We start from the raw sequence: 24,267 nt of genomic DNA, 5'->3' as shown, positions 1-24,267 counted from the left end.
AACTGAGTCCCTTATGTTTTCTCCATAATCTCATATACTCCCCACCCTCCCCAGAAGTAATCATAGTCATGAATCAAGTTCCATTGGTTTATATTTTAATTATATGTACAGATTTCAAAATATATGAAATTGCTTTACGTATTTCCAATTTAGGTAAATGGTAGCTTGGCATATGTATTGTTCTAGAACTTCTAATCTCCCCTCAAATCTGTTTTTTTAAATCCTTGCATATAATTACACATAACATTCAGGTCATTTGTTTTGAACAGTAGATAACACCCATATTTAATTTATTTGCGTAAAGTCCATAGTATGAATTTACCTCATTTGATCAATCCATTTCCTCTTGAGTACTTTCAGATACATGTCTCCTTATAAACTTTGGCCCAGTTTTACTTAATTGTGAGTCTGTTTTTAAAATTTTATTTATCAGAGTTATTTAAATGTTCCAAATGCTAATCTTTCTTTTTTATGTCTGTTGAAAATATATTCCATTTTTAATTTGGTTTTTATTGTAATTTGTTTATTGTATTTATCATGTAGAGTTTTTCAATTTTGATATAGTGTAATTCGTTAATTTTTTCCATGAGATCTACCTTTTGAATCTTGCTCTAGAAATCCTTACATATCACAGGACATAAAGATAGTCTCCTATTGGAACTGTGGTGTTTCCTAAATTTTGAATTGAATTACTTTTAGACACAGCACATTCTCTCTTGCTTACCACAAATCCCACCAGGCCTTAGTCTCTCATACCTAGTCAATTTAATACATTTCCCCTTAGGTACATGAGGTTGTAGTCTGTGGATTAGAGAGTCAAAGAATAAAGTTACACAAACTAGATTTTTCAGACTTGGCTTAGAATTAAATTATGGTTATAGCTCTACAACCCCAGTCTAGGTTTCCATGGAAATGAAGCCTTGATAGAATTCATTCTGGGAGATCTACAGCTTCTATTAAGTATTATATAAGTTTTGCAGAGGTGCACTCCAACACATAGAAGCTGAATAATTTGGTTTATTACCTGCCTATAACAAACTTTATAGACATTTTTGTTTTCTATCTTGCCAGACTAATCAATGTTAACCATGATGTGTATGACCCTTAGATGCTGGACTGGAGATTGGCAAGTGCACATTTTATCCTGGCTGCGACGTTGGTGGTCTGGAGCTCAGGAAAAGTGCTCTCAGTGGATGTCACAGCAGAGGTAATGGAAACTAGCTTAAGGGACCATACTTCTTTTATGAACATAAGCCATTTTTACTAATGTCAGAAGCAGGTGTTGCTGACAAGTAGGGAGAAGGTTTGATAACACAAAAATCAAGTAAATAGGCATTTCTTTCTATACCTTGTCCTCACCGTGGAGTCACAGAAAACCAGGTATCTAAATGTTAAAAAAAAAAAAAAAAAGCTGTAAGTAACAACAAAGATTTGTATTCCATAGACCAAAAACTATAGGAGAAAATTCATTATAATTTCAGCCATATTTATAATTGAATCAATTACATGAAGATAAAGTGCTTTTATGTGAAATTTGAAGTCATTTACATGTCAAGATTTGAGTAGTTGGGCCAAAATTTTATCACTCTACAGATGTTTTCTTGCTGCCAAGACTAAACTACAAAGGAAAAGAAATGTGAGGACATCGCCACACAGAGAAAAGTTAATTTGGCTCATTTGATCTTAATAGAAACATACATTCTTTGTGCTTCTTAAATAACATAAAGTGAGAATCTGAAATGTGTTTTACTGAAGGACAAGTTTTATACAAGTTTTGTGAATTTTTCCTGATGATTAAGAATATCTTTAAAAAGAAACAAAAATCTACTTTGCATATACGCCAGTTGGAAGAATGAACACATAGTTTTTGGAAGAAGCTCTGAGAGATAATAAAAGATCTCCTAAATTTGCCCTTTGGAGGTTTGCCTCCTGATCTTAAGAGTTTCTTTCTCATGATTATAACATCCTTCCCCTCTTTAGTTTCTATGCTGCCAGGCTTATGTAGGGAAGTAACAGAAGTTGAGGTTTTCTTTAAAGTTGTGGACTTTGAACTATGAGTTACAAAGAGCTATAGAGATTTTTAATGTTTTTATATGATGAAAGTAGTGTTTGGGGATAATTAACTTCATGGCAGTATTCAGGACAGAATAGAAAAAAGAGAGAGGGAGAGAGGAGATAAATAAATTATATGGTGATTGAGAGTGTGCACTAAGCAGTGAAGAGGACCTGATATAAATCTCTCCTCATGGGAATCAGAAAGCGCAGGGCAAGAGGGGTTTTCCAGAAAGAACTGGCCAGACTTAGAGCAGATTTCACTGGTTTAGGAAAGAAGGAGCTCAATGACTTTAGGTCTCAGAGCTTTGAGGTGGACTCTTAAGTATTGCAAAAGAGAATTGTGTGAGTCAATGATGAAAAGCCTTGGAAAGTACTACTGTTTCATTTTATTGAGAAAAAAGTGAAGGGAATAGAAAGAGAATAAGAGAAGTAACTCAAAAATAAAGACAGAAAGTGAAGAAAAAGAGTCTTTCCCAGACCAAGAGTCTGGCAAGAATGTGACTAAAGGAGGAAAGGGAAGAGACCCCTGTAGTTATTAACCCTTCTTCCCACAGGGGAATAGTCTCAGGCTCTTGGGAAAGAAGTAGCATCCCCTGCACAACAAAATGACTCCAGATTGCTAGTAGGAGCATTTTCTGAAATGCTGTGACTGCACCTGAGAAAGGAAGACAGACTTCACAAACCGGAAGCTTACACTTCCATGGTTTGGATGACATGCCAAGTGGCAATATGTGTAAACAAACAAATAAACAAGAAATCTGACATGGGACAATAAAGTCCTTGGGATAGCTCTGACTCATCGTAGACACTCATTAATATGTGTTAGTAAATCACATGGGGGGAGATGGTAAGCTCCTTCAGGGCACAGACTGGATTTTACTCATTTTTGTATCTCTTGGGTCTAACGCAGGACCTGCACAGTGGATGTTTAGTGGTTTAAATCAGTAAGGAATGAATGAGTGGTGAAAAGAAAATAACATGAGGTTTAGATTTTTTCAGAATTCATTCAATAAATATTCAGCAGAAATTTACTGAGTACTAACTATGAGCAAAATACTGAGATAGGCATTGAATAGAGCAGATAAAAGACTAATTAGACATAGTCTTTGCCCTCAAGTTACTCACAATCTAATAGGCAATACAAATATATTGTAGCTAATCTAATACAAGGGAAAATGTAATGATGGCAGTGATGAAAGAAGTATAGATAAAGTGCTTTTGGAGTAATAAGGAAGGATGCAGTTGTTACTGGGAAAGAATCTGAAAGAATAATCAGTTATACTAAATTTTAGAGGCAGGCCTCCTTTAGAGGAGTTTACCCTTTCTTTTTCTTTCTGTGTATGTGTATGTGTGTGTGTGTGTTTAGTTTCCCTTTCATTCCTTTTGGATAAACCTCATCTCTATGTGTTTTTGTCCCCAAAAGTCTTTCTCTCTGGATCATAACTCATGAGAAATCAAGGTTCATGACAGACAGGTCAGCTAAAAATAGCAAAAGCCAAATGCAGATGATTGTATGTATTTTCTTCTCGTCAATGAATGGAATCACCTTTCCTGCCCTATAGGCCTTTGATTCTAGAGTCTTAGATGTTCAGTCACCACCCACAGTCAAGGAAGAGAAATCAGCCACAGATCTGGCAGCAAAACTCTTACTTCTTGATGAACTTGTGTCTCTGGAGAATGATGTGATTGAAACAAAGAAGAAAAGAAGCTTCTCTGGTTTTGGTTCTCCCCTGGACAGACTCTCAGCTGGCTCTGTAGATCATAAAGGTAAACAGAGGTAAGTGAACTCTTAGAGAAGGAACATTTTCATTTTCTAATTCTTCCACTCTGGGTTCAGAAACAGAGAAGTCCACATTAAAAAAATACAATGAAAACCTTGTAGGTAAACAGATTTAAAAGTGTCTTAGCTAATTTCTGAGTTTAATGGCATCATCTTAGAAATAACGTTTAGGGAGCAAAATAACTGCTATGGTATGCACAAATATTTTTGTCAAAATGTTTTCTGAAGAAGATTCTGTTGCATGTAAATATAAAGTAGTTCTTAAAAGACATAACAGCATTTGGGAAGCAAGGGGAAACGTGTGTCCTATGAGATAAATGTTCTGGTCAGTTGCATTTTCTAGTTAATAAAGGTAACCACAATACCATTTTATTTTTACCCTTGTTACACAGCATTCCAAATGATGTGAATAAGTCCCCTTTCCTATACCAAGAAGGCAGTGAAGAGCTCTCAGGACCTGGAGTCAGGACACATATGTTTAAATCAAATTTCTAAGCATTTCTAGCCATGTGACTTGTATAAGAATCTTATTCTCTGTGATCTTCAGCTTATTTATCTGGAAAATGGGGATAATTACTTACCTCTATAAAAATCAAATGAGGACTTTGTAAACTGTTAACTATTATAACAGAATTAGAATAATTAAATCTCTCTTTAATCATTGAATAAGTGTCAGTACTTTAAAGCAGTCATTCCAAACTTAATTCATTTTCTACCCCCTCAGTATCTGTTCCTCATGCAGTACATTTCACAGCAGCAGTGACACAAAAGATCACCCAATTCCCCAAAGTCTGGAATTTGGGGAATTTACTAGGATCCCTTTTGCTCACCAGGATTCCATTTGCTTACATGAAACGTTCCATTATTCACTAAATTCTCTAAATCCTACTTGTTTTATATGTTTAATATCTCCAGAATATCCTTTTACATTAAGGCTTTCCTAATTCTGGCCTAAATCATCTTTTTGACATGTTTTCTTTCTCCAGTCTTTCCCCATCTCCACTTCCACCACCATCCTCACCCCTTTATTGGTGAATGCATCCTTTACTCTGCTACCAGGGGGATCATCTAACACAAAAATCTTTTCCTGAGGGCCTCCCTGGTGGTGCAGTGGTTGAGAGTCCGCCTGCTGATGCAGGGGACACGGGTTCCGGGAAGATCCCACATGCCGCGGAGCGCTGGGCCCGTGAGCCATGGCCGCCGAGCCTGCGCATCCGGAGCCTGTGCTCCGCAGCGGAAGAAGCCACAGCAGTGAGAGGCCCGCGTGCCGCAAAAAAATCTTTCCATGAAAAGTTCCCATTGCTTACAAGATAAAAGCAAACTCCTTAAGGAAATTCTATGAAAATTTTCATAATCTGGCACCTCTTTTCTTCCTGCACTCATTTCCACATCCTTTAGTCCAGTTTCACTTGGTTACTTGGAGTTCTAGGACACATCACATTTGTTCCTGGTCCGTGACTTTGCTTTTGCTCGATGATTCTCATCAATACAGGATGCAATTTGCTAGACTTCTGAAAGATTCTCAGAGTTACACTAGTAAACAAAATCGTCACTTTGGGACTATAATTTATCCAACATGTACTTGAAAAAAATACCACACATGTGTTTTGAAATTCAGATCGTATTCTAATTAAACAAATGTAAGTTAGTTCCACTTATGTTCTAGGCACTGTGTTGGGCTACGGTGGAAAAAAGAAGGAAAATACAGTCTTTGTCCCTCAAAGAGATCACATACCAGTAAGAAACATAGAAATATTTATAACAAATTATAACACAAAGCAAGAAGAGAGGCAATTTTTAAAGAAGGTTATAGAAAGCCAAAGGTTAAGTGGAGAAAATATTGTGCCTTCTAATAAATAGTATTTCTTAGATTCCTGGATCTTGCAGCACAGTCTACAAAATAATTTGAAAGTCAACATGTAAACATTTATGTAAATATGTATATATGAATTTATGATAGCATCCATAGCATATACACCAAATATTTATTACATAAATCTTATAAATATATATAATCTACATTGAGATTCCATCATAACAATTTCTTTAGGAAGTGTCATAAAGAGATACTATATTAGGAGATATAATCTATCTAACATAGCTTGGCTTGTAAGAAAAGGAAATTGGCAAGCACTTATTCATTTGAACAGATTTTCACATATAAAGGCTAAAAATAAACTATTATAAGTGTGTAAAAAATTAGGGAATATTCTTCTCATGAGTACTTCTCGAGGAAGCTACTGGATGAAATTCTTCAAACAATCAAAATGACTGGAGAGGTAACATCATAAGAATTGGTGTGAACATAACTTTAGACTTAAATTGTGATGACGGTTACAAAAAAAAAAAGAGTGCCATGTGTTATAGTTATGCAGTCTGACAATATAGAAACAGCAAAGTATCAAGCAATTCAGGGACAGTAGGGGGAGCATATGAAATTTAGAATGAGTTTTTGATTGCTTCACGGCTATTAACTGAGCATAAGAGGATATTACAACAAATAACTGCTTGCAGACATGGAGAAGAAGGAAAACGTGGAATTTTCTCTTTATAGAAATTGTACAGCTAAAGCAATGAAGAAACAATAGAATTAGTAGATGTAGAAATTCTCCTTTATAGAATTATTCCAGCTAATAAATGAAGAAGGAGTGATAGTATTAGAATGTCTCTATTTTGCAAAACCTAATGAAATGATGGCTCTAGGCAGTGATTGTCAGTTTCTGCTAGCATCACAAAAGGAAAAACAGTGAGTCATTATATGCTCCCTGGTGGAAGAACTCAACACTACCTATGTAACAGAATTGAAAAAAAGATTTTTTTTTCTTGCCTCTAGTTCTACCTGCCAATTTCCAGGAAATATAGAAGACAAAGAAATGACTTCAGAAACATTATAGGGAAGCAAACAGCAATTCAGACTGTAGAAAACAGCAGAATAAATAACCTAGTTTCTTCAATAAATAATTTACAAAGATTTGAAGAAAAACAAGAGATGGAGGAGGGAAGGGATCCAAAAGATCAAAGTAGATTTAAGGGACTTATTAACTAGTCACAATTTTGGGGGGGTTCTAATTCAAGCAATTGTCTGTTTAAAAATTAACATGTGTAACAGACAATTGTGAATGTGCACTGTGGCTACTTAATGATTTTAAGTAATTATTGTCTCTTTTTTATTTTATTTTATTTTTTTTGGCTGTGTTGGGTGTTTGTTGCTGCGCGCGGCTTTCTCTAGTTGCGGCGAGCGGGGGCTGCTCTCGTTGCGGTACTCGGGCTTCTCATTGCGGTGGCTTCTCTTGTTGCGGAGCTTGGGCCCTAGGCACGTGGGCTTCAGTGGTTGTAGCACGTGGGCTCAGTAGTTGTGGCTTTCAGGCTCTAGAGCGCAGGCTCAGTAGTTGTGGCGCACGGGCTTAGTTGCTCCGCGGCATGTGAGATCTTCCCCCACCAGGGCTCGAACCCGTGTCCCCTGCATTGGCAGGCGGATTCTTAACCACTGCGCCACCAGGGAAGCCCTACTGTCTCTTTTAAATATGAAAATGGTACTGTGGTTACATTAAAAATTAGATTTATTGTTATTTAAATATTTAGTTGTAAGTATTTGTCTGGGACTTGCTTCAAAATAATACAGCAGTGGGAATGGAATAAATGAAACCAGACCTACCATAATCAGTAATTGTTGACTTAGAATGATGCATACATGGGAGTCTATATACTATTCTATTTTCACCTGTGTTTGAAATGTTTCATAACAAATTAAAGAAATGAAATGAAACAATAAGATAAACAAGAGATTAGACCTGGCAGAAGAGTAAATACCTTCACCAAATGATAACGCTAAGAAAATGACTCAGAATATATCACAAAGGTATGCAGAACACAATGAGAAATTATAACATACAATTTAATCTAATTAGAGTTTAATGGTGATAAGTAGAAGAGAATCACTATTTAAAGAAATTATGGGTATTTTTTCAATAATTTTCCAAAAATGGTGAAAAAAGATGATTTGCTGAATTCTGTAATAACAGCACATTTTGACCCAAATAACTACTGCTATTTTTGAAAGGTTAATTGGATTAAGAAAAATTATTCTGTTAAAAGGAAGTCAGGTAAGAGATGGCTTAAAAGCATGAACATTCAGGGCATGTTCTTGGGATGACTAAATAGCATGGTGTAGGTTCAGTATCAACCTACAACCTAAGAAGCAGGGTTAAAAATAAAATTGGGAAGGAGAGTTAGGACTAAACAGGGATGCTGTATTCAGCAATCATTCATATTGTTACCCTCCGGACTGTGCAGTACAAAACCTCTATAATCTTAGTCAGTGTCTCTGGAACCAGATTGTGATGGTCCCATTGAGTGTTGTATAAAGAAAAGATATTAGTAATTAATGATCTTCAGAGGTCAAAACTGGTCAATTTTCTTTTGCCTTTTTCTCTACCTTTCCCTTCACCTCCAGCTACTTCCAGAAGGTTGGAAGTGTTAAGGACAGCTAATGCATTTGCACAGAAGTTTACGCATGAGCTTGAAAAATTGAGGATTTCCCCTAATCAAGACTCTATATTTTGTTTCATGACTACAGTTAGAATACAGAGACTCTGCTCCTTTGTACTCTATGGCTTAACAACAAAGGTGACCTCCTATATCAGGATTGTTTTATTTAGCATTTATTTAGAATGACATATACAAATTAATAGTTTTCTTTTTTACATATAATTTATGTCTTTTATACTTTTATTTTTGATAGTGGATGTTTTACCCCTTCGAATTAGATTCCAAGGACACTTCTTGTGAGATTTTCCTTCAGGATTCATTTTTTATTCAGGAATTCCTGTTCTTGGTCTTAAAGCAAACAGTAAATTTGTCTATTAGAGATTTGGAAAACAATGGGAGATAAGTAATAGGTATTGCATAATATATTTCTATACACATTCTTGAGTTTTAATTGAAAAATAATTTTAGATTTCTTTCGAAGTATAATGCTAACTCAAAAAACATTAAATGTTAAATTTTTCTATCATCTGTTGCAAAGATATTTGAGAATCATTTAAATGTACATGATAAAGTCACAGGACTAAAATGAATGTTTTCCTACATTTAGTAGCAAGAATATACAGTTTAGAGTTTTGCAACTATTTTATTAGAAGATTTCTAAAAATTATAGTAATTTTGCTTGGGAGAGTTGTACATAATGTTATTTGCTGTTCTTTGATTACATTATATGAGATAAGACCTTTGGTCCTTTAGTCTAGATAGCTTTACTACTTCTTTACTTGCTTTTGAATTATTCACAAGGCCAGGATTATCTTCTTACCTTACTATTCATGAACGTATACAAAACAATTTCTTTGTTGCTTACAAACACTTGTGATGTTCATGTATATGCCATCAATTTTTCTCCTTCTCAGGGCGTGCATTTTCTATTTTCTCATACTCACCGAGAGAAGGTTATAGGTCTGAGATCCATTTTCCATACTGTAGCCCAAAGATTTCACCCATAACTAAATCTAGGAATTCATAAGCTCTTTCTGTGTCGTGGGCCACTGTTGACCCCTTCTCAGAATATTGTTTTTAAATGGACAAATGTCATGAGTTCAAAGGTTACTAATATATAGAAACAGAATTATCATAATACTTAAAATGAATTTGTAATATGACAACATATATGCTTCTTTATTAATGCATAAAATAAGATCTAAAAGACATGTCTAAATAACAATAAATTCAAGTAGTGCTGAACATAAAAACAATTTCAAAGTATCTGTAATGACAAAAATGTGATCTAAATGTATCTGTGATTTCTACTGTGACAAGGGTTTACTTACTACTAACACCCTTGTGATTTGTTCTCTGCATTCATAAGTGAAACAAATGCTATATTTCAATTAGAGGATAATGAGACTAAAGGTGTAACATTTCCCATCCATGTTTATGGATCCTTGAATTACATGACTCCGGATTTTAAAACTCTGTCTCACGCATATGAAATGCATTATTTTATTTTTTATTACTATAAGATATTCAGAAAAGAAAAATTTTAAACTCTGCTTTTGGAAAGGTCCATAAGAGATGGAAATGTGAAGAATGAATGAACAGCTAGGGAGAAAGAAAAAAGAAAACAAACAAACATAAAAAATACCAGGGCAAAGTCCATGTCAGATCATCATAAAATGAAGCAAAGAACCATCTGTTGTTTCCTATTTTATATCATATTTAACATTTTTTTCACCTGAATATGACACTAGCTTCATTTTCAATTGGATGTGCAAGTTACTTTAATTCTCAGGGCAGGGTTATCTCAACTATGCTTTGAAGTTCAAAATATTCCTTCATTCGGTTCACTTGTTTAAAGCCTGAAGTTAATGGTCATTCAGCTTATGAAAAATAAAAGGAAGCAGCTATGACCATATCCCTAGCAAAATCGTATCTATTATTTGAATGATAATTTAATTGACTTCAATATTAGAAGGTATTGGAATTTTTCTAAAGGGTGGTTTCTCTCACTTCTTCACACAACCCTAAAAATGCCTTGTAAAATATTAACAAAAATAATAATACTTTATATCTGAATTTAATTAGGATAATCATTTTCACAACTATTATTGTTTTAATTCTCCCATTAATATTTTGAGGTCAGCAAAGCAAGTAATATCATTGTGTCAGTCGGGGTTCCTGCAGGAAACAGGCAGGAAACAGGAAACATTTGAAATAGGAAAATTTGAGAAGGATTTAGACACAGGAAGACTATTTACAAAAGGCTGGGTGGAAGCAAATCATAATGGATGGAACAACAGCCCAGGACCCTGGTCTGAAGAGTCAGATGCCTTGGGAGAAGCCATGACCTTCACTTAGGAGGAAGTGATCTTGCAAGGAGGCAGCGAGGGGAAAATTATCCTGACTTCACTTCCTCTCTCCTTCCACTCTCTCCTGCCAAGGCTGCCCATTAGGCCTGTCCCAAACCAAAGCCAGGGAGCACAGGCACTTTTCCGGGATCCAGAGAGGTTAGTTTCCTGGACTGAAAGTAGGGTGAGAAGTCAGAGAGTGTATCTGGAGAACAGATGGAAGACACCCAGCACAGTTATATACATTCTATAGATTCAGGTCAATAAACACTTTGCTCTCTAACATTGTTATTATAACCACTTAATTGAAAGAGAAGACTCCATAGAACATAATTAGAAAAGCAACTTTATCCCTCACCCACATGCATTCAAACCCATTCAGTAAGAGTTGTTTCCTATCTCTTACGTAAAAACACAGGCAGGTACTATGACTCTACAGGTCACACTGAAATAATAAAAATTCGTCTCATCACTTTTATTAGAAAAACAATCATATTTCAGTAATTAAAATAATAAAAATAATATGTTTTAGCCCAAACTACGAATATTAATAATGTTTCTCCTTTTCAAGCTGGAAAGCTGCACTGGGAAGAGGTGTGTGGTCAGTTTGTCCTCACCCCTTCCTCTACCACACTGGGCTGCTTTATGTCTCCTCCAGTACTGGGGATGTGGGTGCAGAGAAGTAAAGAAAAGTCTTACTTGACTGATGCTATCATGACTTGACTTTTGTGCTCTCTGGCCTCAGTAAATGCTCAAAGATGATTCCTCACCATGGGCCGTTTTATGGGGTCACTGCATAACCCCAGTAGGGAACATTGACATAAATATCTTGCCTCCAGCAGCGCTTCTCTTTCAGCAGGTCAGTTTTACTCCTCACCTTTATCCTACCCGCTCAGTTTCTTCATTTGACACCACCAGCAGCATCCTGGTGCCTCACCCATAACCCCTAGCCAAAAGCCCTTCGGGGAAGTTTCCTTTTATCATTAGCCTAGGCCAACTCTACCCACACGCCCGCTCTACATCTGTTCCACAGAAAACCCACATCCTTGACTCTGGTCACTGAAAGTAAAGCTGTTGCTTATATAACCATTTCTTCACTCTGGCATCGAGCCAATTCTTACAGCATCCTGCCCTTTAGATTTCATAGTCTGTTCTGTGAGGTCTACCCTGCTTCAATGGGTATATGTCAAGATTTTCTTGAAGCCCTTTCTCTATATGAAAGAAGAGGGAAACGTTACTGTTCTCCAAAAACTTGCTCCAGAGAAATTCTTCTTCTTTACCTATTCGGTATCAATCTTTTTATTGGATGAAGGTTGAGAAAATTAGTTTGTAACAACCTCCTTTACAAATAGTGCGTAACTCTAGCCCTTACTTTGGAATGCAAGAGAAAATACCACTGTATTTTTTTTTTTTCCTCTTCAACTTTTCTAGGCCACAGCCAAAACTGAGATAGAAAGAATCCCATTTTAACATTCTGATACACTGGGTTTTTTTTTTATTCCTAACACCCTAAGAAGATATTAGCCCCATTTTATTAGTATATTTTCACAGATATAAAATGATTTCCTTGGCATAATGTAGCTAGAACATCAAGTTGTTGAACTCCAAGTTCAATGACTTTCCACTGAAATAAGCTGCTTATGATAAAGAAATTAAAGTTATATGTGAATAAGGCACTTGTCCAAGGCCAGGAAAAGTGAGATTCACTTAGAATGCATGCATTAAATAAATCATTTTGAAAAACTGTACCAACGGTATATGTGTTTCTATCCAAAGCCAGACATAAGGTTCAGACTAAAGTTGAGAATAGCAATTCCAACTTCAGTTTGTCAGATATGATTGCACTTCTTGATGACCATGCCAGAGATTAAGGGTGAAAATCCTAACATTTCACCTTTTTACTTCATTGTGAAGCAAGGTTGCAGGCTGAGGCCAACCTAGGTATCTCATGATTTTTGCTACTTTTTTCCAGCACTTAATTGTTAATACCCAAAGGAGGTAGTTCAAAATGGGCTCCATTTCATAGTGAAGAACACAGAGAAAGGATTCAGAATGTGGTGCCCTATTTCCATGTTTCCTTCCTCATATTTAAAAGCCTGTCTGTACTATAGGAAATGCCCTTGAGCATTGACCTTGGGTCATTTTTCCCAATAATTGTTCTTTACTGCTTGCCTCTTATACCCCAGCTCAACTCCATGGTAAAGTTCCTTTACCTTTTCTCTCTACCCTAACTCATATATGAAGGTTTAAAACTTTCTCCTAAAAGGGATAATACTTGATTCCATATATGGGCTTTGAAATGTACATTACCTACTCCCCCAAAAAGAAAATTCTAGAAGACATTTTTGTGTAAATTCATTTGCTGGATAGAAGTTTTGAGTGTCATCAGACCCTCAAAGAGGCTCATGAGACAAGCAAATGAAAATCCTTTCTGCTCAATCCTACGGCTCTACAGTAGTTTCCAAATCAAGCATGCCTGGGTTACTTTACAGTGAACCCTTTAAATCTCATGTTTTGATTCCAGTGTTCCTGGTTTGTTTCTGAATGCTTGTTCATATGGCCCTTTCCTTGGGATAATACTTCAGAAGCTGATATTATGCCTAGTCAGCACCATCATCATAAGTTTAATAGAATCTATTTAACATTGAATTACCACTTTTGAGACAGAACTCCAAAAGTCATAAGTCAACTGTGTGCTAATGAAGTAGCAGTTTGTTTCATCATTCTAAACATATCCCATTTACTTAGTCATATTTCTCAGCCTCGTGTTTCCACGTAGAGAAACTCCAGTTAAGGAAAGACTGGCCCCAAGCCCCACCACTTTATTCACTCCCTCTCAAAGGAGAAGTAATCACGTACTTGATAGGTCAGTTTGCGAGGAGTAGTTGAGCATGTTCAGCTCATCCCTTTTCTTTCTGTTTTCATTTCATAATTATGACTGTGTAAATCTGTCTAATCCTCAGAGGAGATGTAAGAAAGTCATTTAAATGCAAATTAAAGTCTTATTCTACATTCAGCTTGATCAAAATGACATTTTGATTTCTCCGCATTGATCATTCCTATCTTATTTCTGTATTGTTTCTGAAGGTGGACTCAGGAAAAAAGACATTATGTACTGGCCCCTAAAAACTACATCATCACTCAGACTTAATGAGGTCCTTCATCAGAACATTCTGGAATTTGAATTTGAAAGCCTAATTGTCTCTTTTAAATTTAAACATGACTGTGGACTTCAATGATTTCTCTTTTCATTATTTACAGGGCCTTGCTGAGTCTCCTTCATTTTACTCTGTCTCATACATTAGTTTTTCCAAGCTCATATATTTATATCTAACTTCCTATAGTCAGTTATTAATTTTGTAATTTTAAATTGTGGTAACCAACATTGCAGGACTCAGGGGTCACCATTTGTTTTATTGTTTTCATATGCCCCATAAGTTCTTCCTGGAACCTCCAAACTTGGCTGTGATCTCTTCTCTTGTGGAATCCCAAAGCACTTTGAATCTTACCATATTAGATCTCTATTGCTATGCAAACAAGTTACCCAAAACGTAGCAGCTTAAGACAATAATAAACATTTATGTTCTCACTCAGTTTCTGTGCATCAAAAATCTAGGAAAAGTTTACCTGGGTGATTCTGGTTCAGGGTCTCTCCCAAGGTTACAGTGAAGAAGTTGGCCAGGGCTGCAGTCATCTGAAGGCTACATGGGGCCTGGGGATATCCATTTCCAAAACGGCCCACTCGTAAGGCTGATGACAGGAAGTCTCAGTCCCTCACTAGCTGTTGGCAGACGGCCTTAGTTCATTGCCATGTAAACCTCTCTATAGGGCTGTGAGATGAACTTAGGAAATGGCAACTGACTTCCCCTAGAGGGGGTGATCCAACAAAGCAAGGCAGAAGCTGCAATATTTTTCATTACTTAGCTTTAGGAGTCATTTCCACAATATGCTATTGGTTACAGAAGTCAGCCCTGTTCAATGTGGAAGCAGACTGCATTATAGTAGAATTATTGGGGTTTATCTTGGAGCCTGGCTACTATACTCACCTAAGCTTTAAAGTATATTTCTTTAATTCTGTGTTTTACTCATCTAAATTACTGAACTATTTAAATGAACATTCTCTGTTAGCCATTACTATACTTTCCCTTTTTGCTGTTACTCAATGTTGGTAGAGCTGCATGCCCTTCTTGAAAGGGGCCAAGCATTTTATTGTCCCTTTAAGATGTAACAGCAAATCAGACTATTGTTTTTAGGGAACACCCTCCACACTCTGATTCCTAAGTTTCTTTCCTTGGGACTCAAAACAGTAAGCTGGATCAATAAAAATTGTTGTGTATCCTACAATTGGGGGAAAAAATGTTTAAGTTCACATGAAACGACTATTAAAATTAACGAAGGGGCTTCCCTGGTGACGCAGTGGTTGAGGGTCCGCCTGCCGATGCAGGTGACACGGGTTCGTGCCCCGATCTGGGAAGATCCCACATGCCGCAGAGCGGCTAGGCCCGTGAGCCATGGCCGCTGAGCCTGCGGGTCCGGAGCCTGTGCTCCGCAACGCGAGAGGCCGCAACGGGAGAGGCCGCAGCAGTGAGAGGCCCGCGTACCGCAAAAAAAAAAAAAAAAAAAAAAATTAACGAAGTATCTGTTCACAAAATAAGCCTTAAAATTTTTAAAGGCTTGGTTATCATACAGAACATATTCTCAGACCATGACATAATTAAATAAGTAACAAAAGGATAACTAAAAAAGAAGCTACAGTTCTCAACTCATTGCATGAGAATAGCATTATTTGGACACCAAAACCATGTGTGGAGAGAACAAGAAAAGAAAATTACAGGACAACTTCATTAATAATTATAGATACGAATTCCTAACAAAAAAATCAACAAAACGATTCCAAAAATATATCAAAAAGATAATACACCAATATCATGTTGGGTTTATCACAAAAATACAGTACAATGTTGATTTGCTTTAGAAAGTCAAATAATAGAACTAATAAATTGAAGAAATAAAACCATATCATCTCAAAAGATGCAGAAATAGCATTCAATAAAATTAAACATCTATTCATGATCTAAATCACCAGTGGACTAATAACAGAAGGGACCTTTTTTAACCAAATAAGGGACTCCTATTAAAAAATCCTACAACATATATTCTTAAATGATAAGCAACAACAAATCCAATAAATTATTGAAGGTCTTTATGGAGAACATTATAAAAATATACGAAAAGGCATTAAAGATAAACTAAATAACTGATCTTGGATAGTAAGATTTAATATTATGAAGATTTCAATTTTCTCCAACTTGATTTGTACCTTAGATTCAATACAATTCCAGGTAAAACTGCAAAAAGATTTCCCATGAAATTTGACAAGGTGAATCTAAAATTTATGAATACTTAGGTGTGAATACAGAAAAAAAAGGAGAAATATGACCCCTATGTCACTCCATAAATAACAAATAATTTTAAAAGGTTTAAAAATATAAATGTGAAAAGCAAAACTGCAAGAGGTTTTAGGACAACATAGGATAATATTTTTGTAACATTAGAGGTGATTTAATGAACAAAATGTAAAACTATTGATAAATTTCAAAACAAAATTAAAGATTTTCATAAAAGACACAATAAAGAAGATTAACTACAAATGGGAAAAGATATTTGCTCATAACTGACAAGGTCTACTATTCAGAGTATAAGAAATTCTCCTACAAATCAATATTGAAAAGAAAAACAAACCAATAGAAAAACAGGCAGCAGACTTAGGTACTTCCAAAAGAAGAAATCCAAGTGGCCAATAAGCAAAGGGAAAGGTGAGCAACTTCATTAGTATTCACGGAAAGCAAACTAAGAACACAATGAGATACAACAACAAATGCACTAGATTGGCAAAATTAAAAAGTCCACAATGGGAGGGTTGGCATAGATTTGAAACAATAGGAACTGTCATACACTGCTCTTGGGTGTGTAAATTGGTACAACTTTGGAAAACAGTCTGGAACTATGTAATAAAATTAAGTATAGGCATAACTAGCAATTCTACTTCTAAAAATATACTGTAGAGAAATCCTTAAATGTGCATTACAAACATGTGTAAGAAAATTTCTAGCTGAACAGTACATAACAATAACAAAAAAAAATACCTCAAATTCCCATCCATGGTAAAATGTATTAATAAGCTGTTGTATATTCATTATTCATTATTCATACAATGAAATACCATACAACACTGAACATAAAAGAACTACATCTACACATGACAACATGGACAAATCTCAAAACACAATATTTGCTGAAAGAAGTCAAGAAGTGTTCGCACATTTCTTTCAAATAAAATTCTAGAGCCATCTAAACTAACCAAGAGACTTTTGAACAAAACATATAGATTATAAAGAAAATGAAGGGAGATATTAGATCAAAATTCATCCCACAGATTACCTCTGGGACAAAGTCATGGGAGGGATTCAACTTGGGAGGAAGAAAACTGAGGACTTCTAAAGTACTGGTAATATTTTATTTCTTAACTTTGTGCTACCAATAGGGATGTTTATTTTATTTTTTTAAACTGAACATAGGTGAATTTATAGACTCTTTGGTATGTACGAAGTGATTCTAAATAAAAAGTTTAAATATAAGTTTTCTAACAGTTGTTTTAGAATGGTGAACATCTTTAGAAATTGAATTATCAAAGAATATGAATTTTTTTTTTTTTTTTTTTTGCGGTACGCGGGCTTCTCACTGTTGTGACCTCTCCCATTGCGGAGCACAGGCTCTGGACGCACAGGCTCAGCGGCCATGGCTCACGGGCCCAGCCGCTCCGTGGCATGTGGGATCTTCCCGGACCGGGGCACGAACCCACGTCCCCTGCATCGGCAGGCGGACTCTCAACCACTGCACCACCAGGGAAGCCCAAAGAATATAAATTTTAAAGAAAATCCTATTTGGCTCAGGAAGTCTTTATTTTAGTCTGAAGCTTAAAATTATATTTAAAATAATCCGTCCTCCTTATATTACTTTAATAGATATTCTGTATCCTTAAACTACTTTCAGAATATTTTAGAATGGAAAAGGTGGATTGTTTTAAATGGATATATAATATAAGCCATGTCATACTGTTATTTTGTCACAAGAGGGACTAGATAGTCAAAAAGTACTGTTTTCCCTTTTGGTCTTAAAAATATTTTTCTATGTTAACATTTATGTTTCATACACTGTGTATTACTGTCAGTGTATGTGTTGTAGATTGTAGTATGGTTATATATGTTTCATATCAGCAAAAATGTTAAGAGAAATACTAGTTTACCATTTTACTTCTGAATAGATAGAAACTGTGTAGAAATTATTTAACTTATTAAGGTATTGTTGTTTTTCGGTAAGTAGAAGTAATAAATAGAATCCAAATCAACATCCCCTGGTTGCTAATACTTTGGGGATCAAATCTGGGTGAAAGAAGGGAAGGAAAGAGTAGGGAAGAAGGAAGGAGAAAAAGAGTTTATTTTTGCTTTTACCATACCACAACTCCCTCTAGTTTACTTGAGTAGGAAAAGTAGATTAACCATAGTAAAGAAAGAAAAAAATGTTATTTTCATTTATTTTACCTTGACTTTTGAAAATATACATTGGTAGTATGGACCAATAAATGTTCTGTTCTAATTTATAATGATGCATGAAACCATCATACTTCTCTTTAAGAAAGTAAAAGGATTATTTTTTGTGACACTATCCATTCTGCAGAAGCTTTGGGAGGTCAGTTCACATGTGAGGCACTACTCTTTCCCCAGGTGCCATTTTCTTCCTCTTCTCATCAGTCCTTTGAACACCTGGAAGGGGCTGGTTTCTCACTTCTTCTGCTTGTCTGGGACTTTCCCTGAGCATTTTCCTCCATCCCGGGATGGCTTCTACCTTACCCCTTCCCTGGAGTTATAACGGGGAGTGGTCCATGAAGGAATTTAAGGGCTCAAGGAATAAAAATCACATCAGTTTAATGTTTTTATGTATTAACCATTTATACTCAGACATCAGCCCTAAATCATACAGACAAATGTATTCAGTTTTTTTTTCCCCCTATGGTAATAAATTACCACAAACTTCTGGACTTAAACCAACACAAATTATATTATCTTACAACTGTGTAGGTCAGAAGTCCAGGATATCCTCACCAGTCACCAAATACCATTCTAGACCAGCGGTCCCCAACATTTTTGGCACCAGGGACCAGTTTCATGGAAGACAATTGTCCCACAGTGGAGATGGTTCAGGCAGTAATGCAAGCGATGGAGAGCGGCAGACGAGGCTTCGCTAGCTGGCCCTCTCCTCACCTCCTGCCGTGCGGCCCAGTTCCTAGCAGGTCCCAGACGGATACCGGTCCACGTCCTGGGGGTTGGGGGCCCCTGTTCCAGACAACTTTGATATGATTGATGGCTACCTAGTGGGTGGCTCCTAAAATTCCTTCTGTAAGCTGCTATGGGATTTCCCTTTCACCTAGTCTATCAGCAGGATACAGAGGAAGTCAAGAGATTAGCAGGCTGTGCTCCTTGGAGGCTCTAGGGAAGAATTCATTTCCTGCTCATTTTAGATGCTGGCAAAATTCGGTTCCTTTTGATTGTAGGATGTAGGTCCTCGTTTTCTTTTAAGAATGTCTAGAGGCCACAGCGTTGCTTGATTTGTGACTTTCTCCTCCATCTTCCAGACTAGCAATGGTGGGTTAGGTCCTTCTCTGATTGCAGCTCTCTGATCCACTTTTCTTCAGTCATCTTCCACTTTTAGGACTCCTCTGACTACACTGAGCCCACCCAGATAATCTAGGTTTTTATTAATCCCATCTGCAAAGTCCCTTTTGCTATGTAAGGTAAATGATTTACAGATTCTATAGATTATGACAAGGACATCCTTTATGGTGGCAGAGGAGGAGTGACCATTATTTTGACCACAAGGAAAATAACTGCTTAAGTGAGGAGTCTGTAAATCTACTTATGTGAATAAAAATTATTTTAAAATATCATGAAGACATTTTTCTTTTTTTCCCAACAGTCATTATTTATAATTACATCAGAAGACTTAAAGCACAACTGATATGCAAAGTTTCCTATGACTCTTGACCATTCACTCTATGCTAATTTTATAGCCCAATATGTTTCCCAATTGAATGTCAAGTTGAAAAATATGAAGTCAGTTTATTATCATGAAATCCAGAAGTGAAAACAATAGGCATCACTTAGGAGGGTGTGATTTTCAGAAACTTGAAGAATGGAGGCAGAGGTATGGATAGGTGAAGAATAAGCACTAAGTATTTTGTTTGTTTGGTTTTGGTTTTGGTTTTTTGCAGTATGCGGGCCTCTCACTGTTGTGGCCTTTCCCGTTGCGGAGCTCAGGCTCCGGACGCGCAGGCTCAGCGGCCATGGCTCACGGGCCCAGCTGCTCCGCAGCATGTGGGATCTTCCCGGACCGGGGCACAAACCCGTGTTCACTGCATTGGCAGGCGGACTCCCAACCACTGCGCCACCAGGGAAGCCCACTAAGTTTTTCTGTTTTTTTTTTTTTCCAGATTTTCCCGTATTGGTCATACTGTTGTCTAAAAGACAGTCCTGTAAGATCGTACATACAATGCTATCTATATTGACTAGCAAAACGAAGGGCCAACCCAAGAAGGAAGATAGATGTGAATCAGCAGAAAAGAAGGCTGAATTAGATTAAAAAAAAGAAAAGAATAATAATAACATGTGTCTATTCCTACCAATATCATTTGAGGGTAAGCTCCCCATGAGGTTCACTTCCTATTTTTAATATCCTTGTATACACAGTACTAAGCACAGTACCTGGCATATTGAACACATTAAATAAATATTAACTATCTTCAAATTAATTGTTTTAATTAAAATTAAACAATATTTATAAATTTTTTTATGTGTAAGATACAGTAATAAAAGTCCCTCATGTTTCCATTGTTCTCTATACTTTTCAGAGCTTTTTAAATGAATTATTTACCTAATAATGACATGAGGAACATTGATAAGACCTGAGTTAAGGCAAAAACTTGGCATCAAGAAAAATGAGAGAACTTTGTCCTCTACTATTTGTATAATATTAAATCCTTGTCATGTAACTGGCTCGTTTGTGGGTTCGAAAAGTTGCTAGGCGTTTGCAGATGCCTGTTACCTTTGTTTGGGTAAAAACTCAGGGCTTGTGAACAGTAAAAATATTTTTAGAAAAAAGTTACCTAGATAAATAGGCATCACTCCCATCTGCTGTAGCCCGTGTGACACTATTTAAGCAGGCAGTGACATGCTGAAGAGCAGGAAATAGGTTTTAACCTGGAGATCCCCGTGCTTAGCGCAGCTTCTCAGATAAAATACTAAGTGAATATAGGAGAAAATGAGAAACCTGCAGCGTTATGGTAGCAGAGACATTTGAGCACCTACTGTGACCTAGCCCTGAGCCACACTCTGCAAGGATTCACTTAATCCTCACCCAGCATAAGAGGTTGTGGGATCTTAGTTCCTGGACAAGGGATCGAACCCGGGCCCTCGGCAGTGAGAGCGCAGAGTCCTAACCACGGATTGCCAGGGAATTCCTTCAAACGACAGTACAATCTTAAGCAAAGGTAATGTCGTTTCTCTAGTGCTTCAATCAGCCTGGGAAGAGTCTGCTCATCACCGATATCCAAAATTTCGCAGGATGGCAAAGGTGGAAAACTCTGCAAAACCACTTCTGAAACCAGTGGTTCTGTACTGAGTTATTAAAAATAATAAAAATTTACACAGGAGAGAGAGTTATTCAAACAAGTTTAACACTGTGATAAGAGTCCCAGTCCAGTTAACATTGTACCTTGTTGGGTTGTCATAATACTTCCTTAAAAATGTGTTATAAAGAAGGACGAATGAGGGGGGGGCGGGGAAAAAAAAAAAAAGAAGGACAAATGAGAAACAGTTATAGTATATAATAAAAGAAATGTCACTTATAAAAAAAAATCCTTGTCAATCTGACAGTACTTAATTATAGGTTTTTGAAAGCAAAGACTACTTCTGACTTATTGATCCCAAGACAGCCACAAAAGGAATCATACAGAGTAGGTACATAGTAAATGGTAATAGGAAAAAAAACATAGACTTTTTTGTAGTTTTTATTTATTTTTGGTGTTTAAATTATTTAGTATAATACTGACAATATAATGCAAGTAATTAGAAAGAACAAAAGAAGCTATTGGAAATGTTCTGAAGCAAACCTTTTTTAACTCTTTAAGCTGTTGAATATTGACAAAGTTGTCTTGTGAGGTAATTAGTTCATCACTGAGATTTTCAAGTGATGAGATTTATCATTGCCGGTCAAAAATTGAAGCAGAAATTCTTACATTTGGTGCGAGAATTAACTTTAAGACTCTTTCCTATTCCAAAACTATTTGACTACTGGTAATGTTCTATTTCTTGATCTGGGTACTTATTGTGCTTATAATCTGTATATGTCTCATATTGTTCACTTATAAAATACTTATCCTCTTTTCTGTGTGTATCTTACGCCAATAAAAAGCCTAACAAACCTGTAAGTCAACTCCCTTCAGCTGTGAGATAAGTCACTTATTTACATAGCCTTCTTAGCTTCTCCCTATTTCTATCTTCATTAAGAAGACTGAAAACGTCTTTTAATTCCAAGGCCAGTGTATATTATGCATTCACAGCTCTTGGACCTCTTCTGTTAGGATTTTGACTTGATAGCACCAAGTGATGGCAATAACAAATCAAATTAAAATGTTTCTTTTTAAAGAGATAATTTATAGAACATACAAACTGTAAGGCCTCCTGTAGGATTTTTTTAACTTTATTTTAATAATGAAGTATTTTTTGCCCAAACAATATTTGAGTACATATAACAAACATAGACCATCTCATACAAAGCTTCTCTAGGTAAAATCTGAGTGAAGACCTGAGACGCACACTTACCCCACATTCAGTCTTGGCATCAGCATCCTTTCCTCTCCCTCCTTCCCCAGGAGAACCATTCTAAGGGAGAGGTTGGGGAAAACTGCTGACCTAGTGCAATCTTCCTCAATTAACAGAGGAATACACTCAGATCTGAAGACGGGAAAGGGATTTACCCAAACTAAACACTCAGCAGATTGTTTCATCTGGGCTATTTGATTTTGGATAAGTTATTTAATTTCTCTAAGCCTAAGTATCCTCAGATGTAAAATGGAGGTAGTCAAACCTACTTCAACAGATGAATAGATAAGAGATGGTGTCTAATGCATAGTGGGTGCTGATGAATGAGAACTATCACAGTTATTCCAACTCCAGAAGAAAGCCCCCAGACTTGCATGAAATAAAAGAGCAAAACTAATGATTGATAACTTGGACTTTAGCTTAAAAATGTTCTTTTTCGCTTGTTTCAGGAAAGTAGTAGATCATCCAAAAAGGCGATTTGGTATCCCCATGGATCGGATTGGTAGAAACCGGCTTTCAAATTCCAGAGGCTAATTGATTCCAATCGTGAGTACAATTTGAAGAAACATAATACCTGCAGGCTTTGATTAACATTTCACAATGGGCTAACTGATCCATCTTGGTTTGTAAATCCCCCTTTTGATTCCTTAGCTTATAAATTTGCTTTTTCAAACATTTCTGTACTTGATTAGTATATAGATGCTAAATAATTTACATGACATTAAAAAAAAATTCCTAGACCTACTTCACCCTAAAATAAAAGATTTAGTTATTCTCACAGACTTCTATGTAATTATTGAATATTAATATGCAAATATTAAAATTCTAATAAACAATAAATCACTTTCATAAATATAGATAAATGTGTAGCAATCCCTCTACTATGAAGACACATTCTAGTGACACACACAATTTTGTTGCTAGTAACTACATTACCAGAATTATCATCATGAACACAGGAGAATGGTGTCCCAGAAAGGGTATTAGCCAAGGAATCAGGACATATAATCCAAATCCTGGTTCTGTCATTCATTATCTCATTTCTATCAAGATACCTTATTTCTCTACAGGTTGTACATTTAGATAATAACATAAGGGTATTGTAGAGATTAAATTAGATTCTTGTACTAGTCCCAGAATGTATCGGACACACAATACGTGCAAGTGATAACAGCTTATATTACAGTTCTGAAAATTAACTCTGTGCTGAGTCCTATACTAGTGCTATACATGCATTGTTTAATTTACTCATCATGTTCCATAAAGTAAGTACTGTTACTATCCCAACATCTTGAGAAGCAGTACAGTATAAGGGGTAAAAGTGCCAGGTAGAGAGGTCAGGCTTTTTGGGTCAAATCCCAGGTCATCTATCTGTTAGCTGTGGCAACTTGCTTAAAGTCTAAAAACCTCTTTCATAAAATGAGGACAAAAATAATTTCTACCACATTGCATTGTCTTGAGGATAAATGAATTGATATACATTAAGCACTTAGAATTGTGCCTGACATGTGTCAAGCATTCAATAATTATTATACAAATAAGTGGAAAGCTTTGATATATTAATTAACCCACAATGCTACATAGCTAGTAATTGATACAAGTATAATTCAATTCCAGAAAGCTTAAATTGTAAGCTTATATTTTAAACAATATATTTAAT

The 24,267-nt window shown here is 36.1% G+C and overlaps 1 protein-coding gene across 1 annotated transcript; it reads left to right on the top strand.

Moving 5' to 3' along the window:
* Positions 1–1,108: 1,108 nt before the first annotated feature.
* OSTN (osteocrin) lies at positions 1,109–23,141 on the top strand (the record flags this gene model as incomplete). The annotated part of the gene is made up of 3 exons (XM_082839013.1): positions 1,109–1,207; positions 3,618–3,832; positions 23,057–23,141. The coding sequence occupies 3 exons, from the start codon at positions 1,109–1,111 to the stop codon at positions 23,139–23,141; spliced, it is 399 nt and encodes a 132-aa protein (XP_082695139.1).
* Between the last annotated feature and the right edge of the window lie 1,126 nt (positions 23,142–24,267).

Source organism: Leucopleurus acutus, assembly GCF_964270905.1.
Source record: "Leucopleurus acutus genome assembly, chromosome: 5".
NCBI lineage: Eukaryota > Metazoa > Chordata > Mammalia > Artiodactyla > Delphinidae > Leucopleurus > Leucopleurus acutus.
This window is presented reverse-complemented; position numbering and strand designations above follow the sequence as displayed.